At 31.5% G+C, this 14,058-nt stretch overlaps 1 protein-coding gene and 2 non-coding genes across 3 annotated transcripts; 2 read left to right on the top strand and 1 right to left on the bottom strand.

Moving 5' to 3' along the window:
• Nucleotides 1-2,395: 2,395 nt before the first annotated feature.
• Nucleotides 2,396-11,331, bottom strand: Smp_174550 (hypothetical protein; the record flags this gene model as incomplete). Its single annotated transcript, XM_018789967.1, has 3 exons — nt 2,396-2,539; nt 9,831-10,019; nt 11,221-11,331. 3 exons carry the CDS (start codon nt 11,329-11,331, stop codon nt 2,396-2,398), a joined length of 444 nt encoding a protein of 147 aa, XP_018655357.1.
• On the top strand, nt 8,705-8,759 carry Smp_tRNA_00750_Sup_TTA.1.1. The gene has a single exon. It is a non-coding gene (tRNA).
• On the top strand, nt 9,572-9,640 carry Smp_tRNA_01161_Pseudo_TCG.1.1. Its single transcript has one exon. It is a non-coding gene (tRNA).
• Nucleotides 11,332-14,058: the final 2,727 nt, after the last annotated feature.

Below are 14,058 nucleotides of genomic sequence, written 5' to 3'. Positions count from 1 at the left end.
ATAGGCTGTTTAACTTTTGTGATATATATCAAAAAATTAGTAGATGAATTAAAAATGTGATATTCAAATCAACCAAAAATTCATCCAAATGATAGATCTTATAAAACAACATAAACTTTGACCAAGAATATATAACTTAACAGTTCAGTCAAACATAGTTCCAATCTCATGTGTATGTCCAATGCCTACATACTAACTAAATTTTCTCGATCTTGCATACATATAAGTATAAGTATGATGTCCAGATCAAAAAACTACTTTCTATACATTTAATTTATTTCATAACAATTGAAGAATAGAGAGACATTTTTGTCTCTACCTCTATACAATTAATGATTGTTATGTAATAAAATGGAAATTTTCAAAGCCCTTAAAAAGTAACGATTATTAGAGAAGGATATCTTCTGTCAATCTAAGAATAAGAAATACGTATCAAGTAAATGACAAACATTAGTCAGAAGTAACTCAGTGCATTATATCGATCAGACAAAAGAGGATATGGATAATACGATTGAAAAATAATCTTGCAAAATCATTAGATTAACAGAAAGAGGCTATGCTAAAGAATTTTAGACTGAAAACATCTGTGAGCCTGAAAAGTGAGACAAGAGAAAGAATAAGGATTCAGCATTTGCCTTAGAATACTATGGTAATGGTCAAAACACGGGTGGGGACAACCGAATGTATTTAAGCACAAATTACAAACTTAGTAAGATCTGATAACCATACAATAAACAATTAATTTGCAAAATAACAATCAATTGTCTCAATCTTGACTGTTCCTTCTGTAAATATCAGTCCATCGTCTCTGATTTCATTGTTCATGCATTTTCCTACCAATTGTGCTTCATTTCAGTTCTTTCCTTATCGGTCTTCTGCGATAATACATTCTATGTCTGACCAACCCCATATACTACTTATATGGATATAAGTAGACCACACTACACTATGAGCAATGATAGGATCGGATGGGTTTAATTTCTCGTTTCTGTCAGAAAACTGATTATTGTACAAACAAACAGTTTGCATACTTTCCAACTAAGACTTTACAAAGTATGCTTTGAAACTGTATTTTATTTATTCATTTGGACACATGAAATATTGGTACAAAGGGGTACGAAATACATATGTGCCACATAACTGAAGTATACACCTCACTCTAAACACCCTTTATTTGTTTGTTCTTTACAACCGTGAGTAAAACCAGTAAATAAAATTGAGAGTGAAATGAGTAAGGAATTTATCTGCAGTATATTAGTAGTTTACTGACAACGTAAAGTGATGAATTAAATTGAAACAGGTCATAAGAAAGCTTTTGTGAATCTGTCTTTCTATTATCTGTTGTCTCGTTTTGAAATTAAATTTGAGTTAGTTTTGCAACTCCATAGTTTTCTACATGTATACAAACATAAGAGATGATTTGCTATAAATATATTTAGTAATCCTTGGACACAAAGTTCGTTGATTCAAACAATTCATCAAAGTATTTTGGTCATTTTTAGCTGACAAAAGACGATCGACAAAATTGACATTTAACTGCTCTGAAAATCTATATGTTTGAAGACTTTCCCAAATCAAACAACATGATGCTTATTAAACTAACGTTTGAATCAAAAGAAAACTAATAAACGATTGAATAATATGCAGAGCTAGATAACTACTTCATCTCAGTTTGAAACTCTTCGTCAGTATGAATCGATTATCTGACAAACAATCAAACCAATGACTTTTAATTCTTGAAGAAAGGGGTATGATTTTTTCCATCTAATTTCACTTTTATCAGAAGGGGTTTTGTGTAGATTTCAGTATTTGCATAGTTGAGATGATCAGTCAACTGAAGCTAGACCACCATTTTAAACCTGGAAGCACTGGACGTCCCACAATAGGACGAAACGGCCGTCCAGTGCTTCCAGGTTTTCCACTTTTAACCATTTAAAGAAAAAAAATACAATAATGACTAGTAAACAATGTTATTGTTGTCTTGATTTTAATATTTCTGACTAACTTAACAGGTCATATGTTTTGTCTAGAACGTCAGGAACTTCACTAGTAAGCTAAAAATCAATTTTTACTAGTATAATTTATTGTTCGATCTATATTACAATAGTTTAATGATCATCAATTAATTTCATTGTTATGAATAATAGAAATGATTTCATTTATTTATTTACCAAAATATTGGCAAAAACAATTTGTATAAGCAACTACTGAATATTTTTGTTTAAAATTGATTATAGTTACAAAAAGCGTTAGAAATCTCGAATTAGCTTGTTCACAACCACTTGACAGATCCAAATCATCATGACAACCTAACATGACTATAGGAAATCCATCTTATAACTATGATTTCACTAGTGGAATGTGATTGATTTATTTGTTTCTGTAATATTACTACTCAAAATAGTAACCAACCACAAAAGAAAATATGAATGATAATGATGAACTCACTTTGAGAGTTATTGATAGCTTGTGCTAATTGTTGAGAAATATTTGATGTTAAGTAGAAACCTTCATTATCATTTTTATCAAGAATAACATTCTGGAAGATAGAAACATAGAAACAGAATAATAAAAATCATTTTAAGTTTTCGACAGTACAACTATTAAAGATCTTCACCTTATGTTATCATATCTTAACTGGATCTTGTTTGGTAGATGTTTACTTCAATACAGTTTGTAGTTAAACTAAGAATACAATAAAAGGCATACAATCTATTTCATAATATTCTAACATAACTTAGAAACCTAATGCCTAAATTTGTTATGGATCCTGGGTCTTTGGCTGGGTTCCCGCGTGCGGAGTTCTATACTTGAACAAAATGGTGATCCAGTATTGACAGGTATTCAATAGTGATATAACTTAGATTGGTTTATGATTTCAAGAAAATTTTACAATCTCCACAATCCCTTACTGCGAGTTTATATGGATTGTTGACTGATACATTCTTATTAAGACCTTAGAACGTATTACATTCCAAACATTTACAACTTTTTATCTCGGGGTCTTATACCTCACAAGCAAATGGTTAGTTAGATTTTACAGGTCTGTGGAATAACTCTTCAAAGATTTGGGATCATCTATGTTACTGTATTTTGCATAAATACCGTACTTCATTGGAATATGGTAGATCAATTTGAATAGTCAGACTCTGCCAATAGTGACGATGAGTATTTGGCATAATATCTTCAGACATCTTCCACTAAAATAATACATAAAAATAACCTAGTAATGCTTTTTTTCTATAACGAATTATGCACAAATCGCTTTGAAGAAATGTCAAACATATGCTTTAAATGAAAGGTGACCATTGACAAATGCTTTCGACATTGTCTATTAGTTGTGAAATATTTTCTTTTATTATTACCTGACCGATATAACCAAATGCAGGGTGAACTTCACATATCGTCGACAGACCTATAGTGGTCTATTACCAAACTGGAGTTAAAAAAGGGGTAGAAGATACATTTCCTGTTATTCAGAACAATAAGTGTGTGTACTATACGTATCAACAAGCTACACTCTGTTGTTTGGGCTACCCTCAATGGTTTCAAATACTACCCTTGAAATATTTAAGACAAAGCCGATATAAAAAGAGGCAGAGATATTAAAAAGACACCTAATTTTATCAAAAAGTATTGTCTCTATAATTATGTACGGAGTCATACTGATATGTTGTTCACTATTCAAGCAGAAGTCAATCCTAAATAATAAGATTCGTTTGACAGATAGACTTTCAGAATTCTCTCTATTTGATTGAGTTGCGATTCTGAAGTAGGGTTTTTCTACTTATCAGTGTAGTAAGGTGCAATAAAATAATTTGACAAAGATATTGTACCATATAGACAAATAAACACTGACTCCTCATTGTTCTATCTGTATTAGTTATGGTAATTGATACTTTCTTAAATAAATTATGGAAGTTTTACTGTTATCGCATTATATGTACTTGACAATTTACAGATACGGTTGAACTCCACTGGTCACGGCTTCTCATTAGAACTCCAGGAAATCCATCTTGAAGCTATTTACTATAGAGCACATGATAATTATCAGTATAGGGTTATGGAGATTGTTGAGTTTAGATTGATATTTAAAGATAAGTAAAGTGTGGTCCTAAAATTTTACTTCTTAACAACGTGATGCGTTAATTTATCATGAGAGTATACTAAATGAGATATAGTTATAACTAGTGCTTAAAAAACAAAGAAAATAAACTGTATATACAATTATTTTAAGGTACAATGGTTCCAAGACGACTATTATTTTTCATATGATGAATTAAAGAAGTATGGTATCTGGTTGTTTAGCTAAAAGAAACCCTGTAGTAGATTGGTAACTCAACTTTCAAACGTTACGGTTAGAGGTATGATCATCATTTCGGTGGTCAGGTGACATTGACATTATTTACTAAATGTCAATCATTGTCAACCATTATTTACCTAAGATAGCCTACTGAGATTGATTTAAAATAATTATCTTAGCTTGTTTTAGTGAAATAGCTTACATTTTAAAGACTCTTGCTAAGAACATGCCTGTATAGCAAATCGTTGAAATTCTACATGGAATACAATCCCAATACAACTCAATCGATAATACAATGATTTTTGATTTGAAGTTAAACATGTTACATACGGTGACAATGATGATTTTATTCATTTATGATATTACGAGCAATCGATTTACATTTTAATTACCACAATGAAATCACTGGGCGAAGTCACATACACTTTGGACTAGTCGACAATAGGAAATGTACACTTCGTGGGTGATAATAGCGTTACGTTGTTGGGGGCGGTAAAAAAACATGAGTGAAAATTAGTCACAGCGACTAGTATATATATAATTCACACAATGGTATAAACTAAAGCCGCAAATTAATTAGGAAAGATGACACATCCCAAAAAATTAATTTATAGATTTCGACTGCTAGATAACAGATTCATATTTAGTTCTAATCACTATAGCTTAACACAACCGAATAGTTTCATTAGTTCATCTACAAATTATGTAGTTGTAGGTACGAACAAGAACTTTTAACTAGCCATAGTGTTGCCTCATTATTATTCCTTTATTAAATTCTCATCTTGTTATGAAAATGACTGTTAACTAAACAAAAAAGATTGTGTGCTGGTTTTTAGTGTAAAATCCTATCCAAACATTTTTAAAAGAAAAAGATTTTGTTGCATGATGGTCTAAATTGATTCTTATTGGCTACAATAGAGGAGAAAATTTATTGCGTAAGCCGGTGATAATTATAATGACCTTGGAAAGGTTGTTGCACTAACATACACATACTTATAAGGCGCATAGGATGACTAATTTACGCGACATATAATGTAATCTTCCATACTAGTCTTCAACTGTGTCAATCACTTATTACCATAGTTTACTCGATGAAACATATACAGATTGTGACAACGTTACCAGATGAAGATACAACAAAAGTCTTTGAGGAGTATTCATTTATCAAACAAAATTATAATGTCCTATAGATGATAAAGATAGAATTACCATCATATTGTATTTGAAAAATTAAAAATTGTATTCTGAATGTAATGTGGGTCAATGTTTTTTTCTCTCTAAATCGACGTTAAATTAGATTACACTGGTTGGTCGAAACATTTTTGATGGTTACTGTATCACTATGAAGTGACCCAAATCTGAGTATTGTCCTATCAAATCTAATCAACATACAGCATAACACAAATGCATGTTATTAAATCACATCGACAAGACGATATGAAAGCATTAGGATGCAAAACAAAAGAAATTGAATTTATGTAGTCACAATGATAATAAAAAACCCATTTCGAATATGGTAAGCAAAGATGGATAGTGGCTAGCAGTGGAATCCAGGACATGCGTCACTCCGTCCTATTTGGGACTCGTCAGCTGGATATACCTGCATCTCAGAGTTGATGTTGATTTTGGGACTCGAACCCAGTACCTTTCGCTTGAAACACCATCGCGTTATCCACTCGGACACTGAGTGCTGATAGCCACTTGCTTGTGCAATGGGGTGAAGTTTAAATTCACTTAGTATTGTTTGTTTGAATCTTCCCATTGATGTTTTAGAACTGCAACTGGTCAGTCTCTAGTTGGCATATATACATACTGTGGCTATCAGGACTCAGTGGCCGAGTGGATAACGCGATGGCGTTCGAAGCGAAAGGTACTGGGTTCGAGTCCCAGAGTGAACATCAACTCTGAGATGCAGGTACATCCAGTTGACGAGTCCTAAGTAGGACGAAGTGACGCGCGTCCTGGATTTCACTGCTAGCCACTATCCATCTCTGCTTACCATGCTTGTGAATTTAGGCTATATCGAGGCAATACGCACAGCATGCACATATGCCAATTAGAGACTGGCCAGTTGCAGTTCTAAAACATCAATGGGAAGATTCAAACAAACACTACTAAGTGAATCCATTTCGAATATGTTTTGAAAAGATATGCATGAAGGAACGTTAGAGTTGAAGATTGAGATACTAATTCTTAACTTGGTCGCCCTTATTATTAACAGGAAGTGAAAGTATGTTGTAGAAAACCTTATTCATCAAGAATTATTGTTCAATAATAGGGTAATGTTGAGGAAAAGATAATATAGGTGAGAAACATGAAGGATATCTAACAGAAAATATTCACAGTTCATCTGGTTAGTTGTTTAAGACTGTAAAAAAGTATTAGTAAAAGTTATCATTGTTTTTACTCTTTATGTTATATTATAGTCAACCTTCAATAACATTTAAACAAACTAGAAACTGAAAACGGATCAGACAATAGCTGAAACGAATGATATAAATCAATATTTTTTTTTGGAATGTGTTTTCATCAAAACAACTAAACTGAACTTTGAATTATTTTTTAAAGTCATCTTTAATATTGTATTAATTGTTCATTTTCACTGTACCTAGTCATAGATACACTTGTGGTGTGGGTTACTTATATCTACATAAGTAGTATATGGTGATGGTCATGCATAAAATGTATTTGGGCAGAAGATCGATAAGGAAAGAATCGGAATGAAGCACAAACGGTATGAAAATGTATGAACAATGGAATCAGAGAAGATGAACTGATATTTGCAGAAGGAACAGTCAAGATTGAGACAATTGATTGATAGTTTGCAAATTAATTGTTTATTGTATGGTTATCAGATTTTAGTGAGATAGTCTGTAAATTGTGCGTAAATACACTTGATCGTCTCCACCCGTGTTCTGTTCACTAAACACTTCCCAGTATTGTGATTAATTAAACGGTAGATAATACGTCTAAATTAAAGCCATACCATCAATCCCCAAAAGATGATATATTTTTGCTCAGATTAAGTATATCTCTATTATGTATATTATATTTAGAAAAAAAAACACATTCAAATACCTCTTGTTCAGGAATTCATTCTACTGTTTATATAAGGTCAAACTAAGTTCCACCCTTTATGATTTCAGCAAACGAAAGTGTTACTTATATACACAATCAGTTGAATCTCATACGAATCAGTACATTTATTACATTGGTTGCACTTATACAAAGATTTCATTAATATTCTTCTATACACCTTAAATAACTCCATCACATGTTTTGATAAATAGTTTCTAATCAACATTTAAAGTGCATGACTCAATATAGTGGTCGATTCCTTTCCCCTTCCCTATAATAAACAAATGTTTAATTGTAATGAAAATAAATTACTTTTTTTTAACACCAACTTGTAATCGAGGTATTTCCTCTATTTTTGTGTGTGGTTATTATTCTCCTTTTTTTATAAAGAGAAACAAGTTAGCACTTTATATAAATTAAAACAAATTGTAACGATAAATCAACTTATTCAATGTTCAATTTCTAAAACAAAATGAATAATGTTGTTTCCTTGCCCATTTATTAACATTCGACAAGTAAGATATAAGTAACCTAGTTACTAGATGATAAAATTTTGATAATAAGAAATAATAATACTAGTAATATAGCCGTTTTGTAAAGATATCTTTTTATTGTAAATCTATTACTATGTGTATATGTAGGGGCATAATTCAAATGGTTTTGGTCAAAAGTTCAATGCATTGTATAAGATACATACAGAAAAAAATTGGGCGGATTTCGCAAACTATTCATAATGTATAGACAAATTCTATCCCATTTGTCTGTTAACAATGTTGTATATACATATTGAAGTATATATCTGTTTGTTTGTTTGTTTATAAACATAATGTAAATACATACATTAAAATAGTTATTCAAATCAACTTCACTGCTTAATCATATATAGAGAATAGAATGTAAATGAACTATTGATACAGTCAATGTTAAGATTCTTAATGACTTCTAGGGTGAATTATCTCAATCGATTAACAAATAAAATTAGTATGGAATGAAGAACTAAAACAAATCATTGAGATTTAGTCCAGTTAATTCAAATTAACTATAGATTGAGTCTGTTGGATAAAGTTATTTAATGGGTGGGGCAAAAAAGAAGTAATATTGATAGTGTGAATATGGTAGAAACAGAATGAGAGAGTTTGAGTTGGTAGAAGATAAACTGTTTGATAAAGTAAAAGCAAACCTTGTGATAAAACAAATTTCAGTAACTCATGTTCATTTATAAATATAATTGGATTGCAAATAATACAGCTATTACATAACTTACATAATCCTTGCCACTAGGTTCAAAATTATACCACATAGTGCCAGAGGCATTACCATTGGGTTATCATGTCTGCTTTACGCAGGAGGTCCCCGGTTCGAACCCGGGCCGAACCAGGCTTTTGGGAGGCAAAATCCGACTCACACGTCCTCGTCGTGCCTCCTGGATCATGGCAACCATCCCATGTACTAACGTGAGCGGTAATGTGGGTGACGGAGATCGGCCTAATCAACCACTCTACCAATACCCACAAACGATTACGAATGCTACAAAGAGTCATTGCATAACTATTGAGGGTTCAAAAGAGTGGTAAAAAATGAGTCTGCCCAAAACAAAAAAAAATCGGTTGTGAGTGTTAAGTAATGGTTCTGCGTAAGCAGTGCAGAAACAGCTATTCCGCCCCAGTAGTTGTGCCGTGCTTCGATGTAGCATTCTTCTCCAGAAGGGCCTACTAGGCTTCACTATTCTATATGGCTGTAAGGGGCACCATTGGGTTATTTCAGCCTCTACAGACCTGTCAAAGTGATGGATTCACATTGAATACTATCCTATGTTATTTTTCTAATCCGTTCTTCCAAGTGAATGCCAAAAGTTAATTCAAAACGTCACAACTAATCTAAATGAATGCACTGATACTGAACCTATTTTCCATGTTACATGGTTGGAGACAATCGGTATCCTGATGATATCAAGTAATTTGTGCTAGTAATCTGATACAAAGGATTCGATCAGCATAACCAAACAAAAAACATAACATCAGTTGCATATTTATTTTTAGCTCAGGAAAGCTAAACAGATTTTGTAACAATTTTCTCAAACATTTATATTAATTCGCTTAGTATTGTTTGTTTGAATCTTCCCATGGGAAGAACAAACAATACTAAGTGAATTTAAACTTCACCCCATTGCACAAGCAAGTGGCTATCAGGACTCAGTAGCTGAGTGGATAACGTGATGGCCTTCGAAGCGAAAGGTACTGGGTTCGAGTCTCAGAGTTAACATCAACTCTGAGATGCAGGTACATCCAGCTGACGAATCCCAAATAGGACGAAGTGATGCGCGTCCTGGATTCCACTGCTAGCCACTATCCATCTTTGCTTATTTATATTAATTAATTTTAATTAGGTGATGATTCTGCAAAACAATATGCATAAAAATTTTAATTTATATCAATGTAATATAACATACCTCATAAGCCGAAGAATGCATATTCGTTGTTAATGATTCGTTATCATCATTCGATAAAGAACTAAATGACGATCCAGATTTCAATGTTTCATTTATACAAGAATGTGTTGATTCATTATGACTAAAATTCTCAGTACAATTATAATCAGTTAAGTGTAGTTTAACATTTGATTTGTCAAATTGTTCTTTCTTGTTATTTGTTGTTGAATAGGTGGAGTTTTGAATTATCAACGAAGGACTTTGAGTAGGATATTTTAGTCAGTTTTAATTTGTTTGTTTTGAAAAATAGAACAAAGTAAATATACAATAAAAATGGTTATGTGATTAGAATTAATGTTTAATTTTAATGAGATCAGTTAAGATAATTGATAGAGTAGAGTTGTTAAGGTTTCAAATTATTAGCTAAAAGATTTAACTGACTGTTAACTTTTTGAGGATGAAGATATAATCACTCGACTATACATTACTGACGATTATTGTACTATTCAATATCCATAGTTGTCTGAACGGTAGGTATTTTTCATTAGTTAAAGATAAATGGATGTTAACAATATCTTAAATATTTGAAAGCAGTGAATAAAATGATGGTTCAAGTATAATGTACTTGATGTCTTTAGGAATCAGATCACTCATTAATTAAGAAAACTTTGAGTAGCTAATTCGGACTAAAGAATGATAGAGTGATATGAACAATTTACGATGAAGTATAACAGATAATCAGAAATATCTTAAAAATGAACAAATAATTAAAAGACTCATTGATACTAAGTTGCTGATTAACTATTGATTTTGAACTATTTTAAAGATTTTCCAAAACCTAAAATTAATAACTTTTAGCAGAGTGAACAATAACACCATCAAAAATTATAGATATTTAAAACTTTGAAGAAGTATCTCTTGTCTTGTTCATGAGACGATTGGTTTCAAAGTAGAGGGCTAAATGAATTTCAAAATAATAAAAAGATGGTGTATCAATTTACGTTGGTTTGAGTATTCCAAATATCCTAAGACGAAGGATTTAGTCTATACATTCACTTAATCTTTTGTTCATCTTCCGTTAAATAGTTTCATATATATTGGTCCACCAGGGTGTTTGGTAGCTGTATGGTTGAGCCACAGGATTGAGCTGTACTGTTCAGATTGTAGCGTTGAAGCCCTATATAGTGTCTGGTTCTCTTGTGGGGCGGGGTTGAGCTGTACTGATCGGATAAAGCCTGAGAGTGGTGTCTGGCTCTCCTGTTAAACGGTATCGAGCTGTACTGTTTACGTTGTTACGTGAAAGTCTGTAAAGTGTCTGGTTCTCCTGAAAACCAATGCAAAATTACCCTGGCCCACAAGGGTATATTATATAACTAACTGCGAATTATATATATATATGTCACAAACTTACATGGAATCTTAAAAAAATTATACACTTCATAAAGTCACTGGAACATTGAGAGGCAACAATTGCATCTAATAATTCAACTAATGTACACTTAGGGAATAGTGACATATTCATGAATTAGTATAAAACTAATGTATCTGATTGTCAAATCATTCATGTTTTTCTGAATAACACTGAAGTATCTTGAACTAACAGCAATAACTATTAGGTTAGCTTATAAAACTGAAGTACGACAATGTCCTTCACCTCACAGCCTCATCTATTCCAAAAGATAAATATTCTAAGAAATATTTGTATGGTAGGAACTAAAGTCAATGTTAATAAGTAACATCCTTTATCCCAACAGATTCTGTTGTAACTTTACGCCCGGCTAATTATCACGTGACATATTCGCCAATCGGAATACGACTTACACAATCTTAGCACTGTGCCAAACTAAGGACGTTCGACCGGTATAAGCAGCTTAGCGTCCTTTTCCTCCTAGCCCTTCTATTTGAGTCAAGAACACCAATACCAGTTCCCATTATACGAATAATTTATTTCAAACATACCTGGTTTATATACAAGCTAAACAGACATTATACCATGAAATAGGAAATAACATTTGTACAAGATCAAGCCAAAAAGTGACTGTGATTGTGATAGACTGTAACTAATAAACTGGGCATAACTTAAGAACAATAAGTCGTATAATAATAGTCTATACTCAATAGTTATACAATAAGAACATATGTATAGTATTAGTCCGTAAATAGATCCCAACAGTTATCATTCCTTATCCTCATTGGGATATAACAGATTCAATTCAAATACACACACTTTGCTAAAACATAACCACTAATACAAATCATTTATGTATAATCTAATTTGAAACATAAAATAATATCTATAAAACCAAGGACTGAATTTTTTCATTCTCCATTTTTGATTCTATGCACTAACTAGATAAATTACTCACTCATTTTCATAGTTGAAACCATGAGTCAATTGACGCTAGACCACCATGTAAAACCATGAGTAGTCTAACTGTTCATCGTAAGAATTCCACATTATGATATTTATTTGTATATGAATTAATTAATTAATTTGCTGTTTTATATAGTTGAAATCATGGGTCAGTGGTCTACTGGTTAAGTGCTCTGGCGCGAGACTGGTAGGTCCTGGGTTCGAATCTCGCGAGTGCGGGATCGTGGATGCGCACTGCTGAGGAGTCCTGCGGTAGGACGAAACGGCCGTCCAATGTTTCCAGGTTTTCTATGGTGGTCTAGCTTCAATTGACTCATGATTTTAACTATAAAAATACTGAAATCTCCACAAAACCCCTTCTGATTATTCACTCATCATTTAAATCATGTCAAATAGTATCCGAATGAAAAAAATTGAACACACAATATTCAATTGAACATTTAATATTGGACTAACTAAAAATCAATATTTGAAAAGAAATATTCTTCAATATGAAGAAAGAATAACGTATTTGTACTTCTTAGAATATAGAAAGAGTTCATTGGATTTCAATAGAAGTACTATAAAGGTAAATATGCATTTGGACATAAACACGTACAATGACTTGTGTTTACATACATTATATATATATATATATATATATATAGTATAAAGTTTATCTATATTTGTATATATATACATACATAAATTGAAACAGTGTAGTTATAATTGATAGAGCACATAGTGACAAGAAACAAAAAAAAACAAACACCTGTAATGTTACAGTAATTTACATAAACCAGATCGATGAAAGAATATACCTTAACAATGACAAAAATATGTCTTCTTAGTTTTACATTTAAATAAACAGTAATTTTATTATTCATTATACTCAATTTAATGTTCATTTTATTACAAAAGTAGATTTTTATTGTTTTAATAGCAAAGAATAGGGTTGAGAATGTTCATATATACAATGACAATGGTATATATCAAATGAATAATCATTATAAACTATAAAACACTAGGCTTTTAAATATAAAGCTGGTGATTTAGTTTTATAGAGCTCATCACAAGACTTGAACATCCTTGCTGATAGTTGGTATGCATAAACGAGTAATTATAGACTATAACAAAATAGTAGTTCAGTTTACTTTCTTTCTTTTTCTCTCTCTTTTTTCCGATTTACATTGACTGATATGAAAATATAGAGATTCAATTTTTTTAAAAAAAGTATCTTTTCAATTTACCATATTTATCAAAATAATAGACGAAGATAAGATTAAGAGAAGTTAAACGATAGTAAATTGAAACGAAAAGAAAATCACTCGAGAAAGAATAATGAATAGACAGAAAAAGGATGTTCAAATATTTAGATAACAAACACTAAATGCATCTATTCTGTAACATGAGAAAGGACTTCCGCGGTTTATTAGTGTTTTTGGGATTTAAAAAAGTGCTATCACATAGATCAAAAACCAATACCTAACAAAATGTACAGGACCTTCGAAAAATAGTGATTAGATGATCTGTTTATATATATATAGGTATGGAAATAAAATTTAAGTGGTCTTTATGTTTTCCCGTCATAACTCTATGATAGTGTCCGAAAGAAAATAAACTTGAAATATAATTAGATTCTATGGGTTAACTTCTAACATATCTCAGTAGTCGAATGCCTTATATTTGCTTGTTTAACAAATCAACAACTGAAAATCGCACACATCGGCATAATGTTTTAATTTGATCAAAATCTATCAATCTTATCGAATTTATAACTAAAATCCGATGTGAAAGTTATACGATAGCTCAGCTTGAGTAAAACGAATATGAGGTATATATATATATATATATATATATATATATATATATATATATGGAGGGTAAACGTACTTG

This window comes from Schistosoma mansoni, chromosome W (genome assembly GCF_000237925.1).
Source record: "Schistosoma mansoni strain Puerto Rico chromosome W, complete genome".
Lineage (NCBI taxonomy): Eukaryota > Metazoa > Platyhelminthes > Trematoda > Strigeidida > Schistosomatidae > Schistosoma > Schistosoma mansoni.
This window is presented reverse-complemented; position numbering and strand designations above follow the sequence as displayed.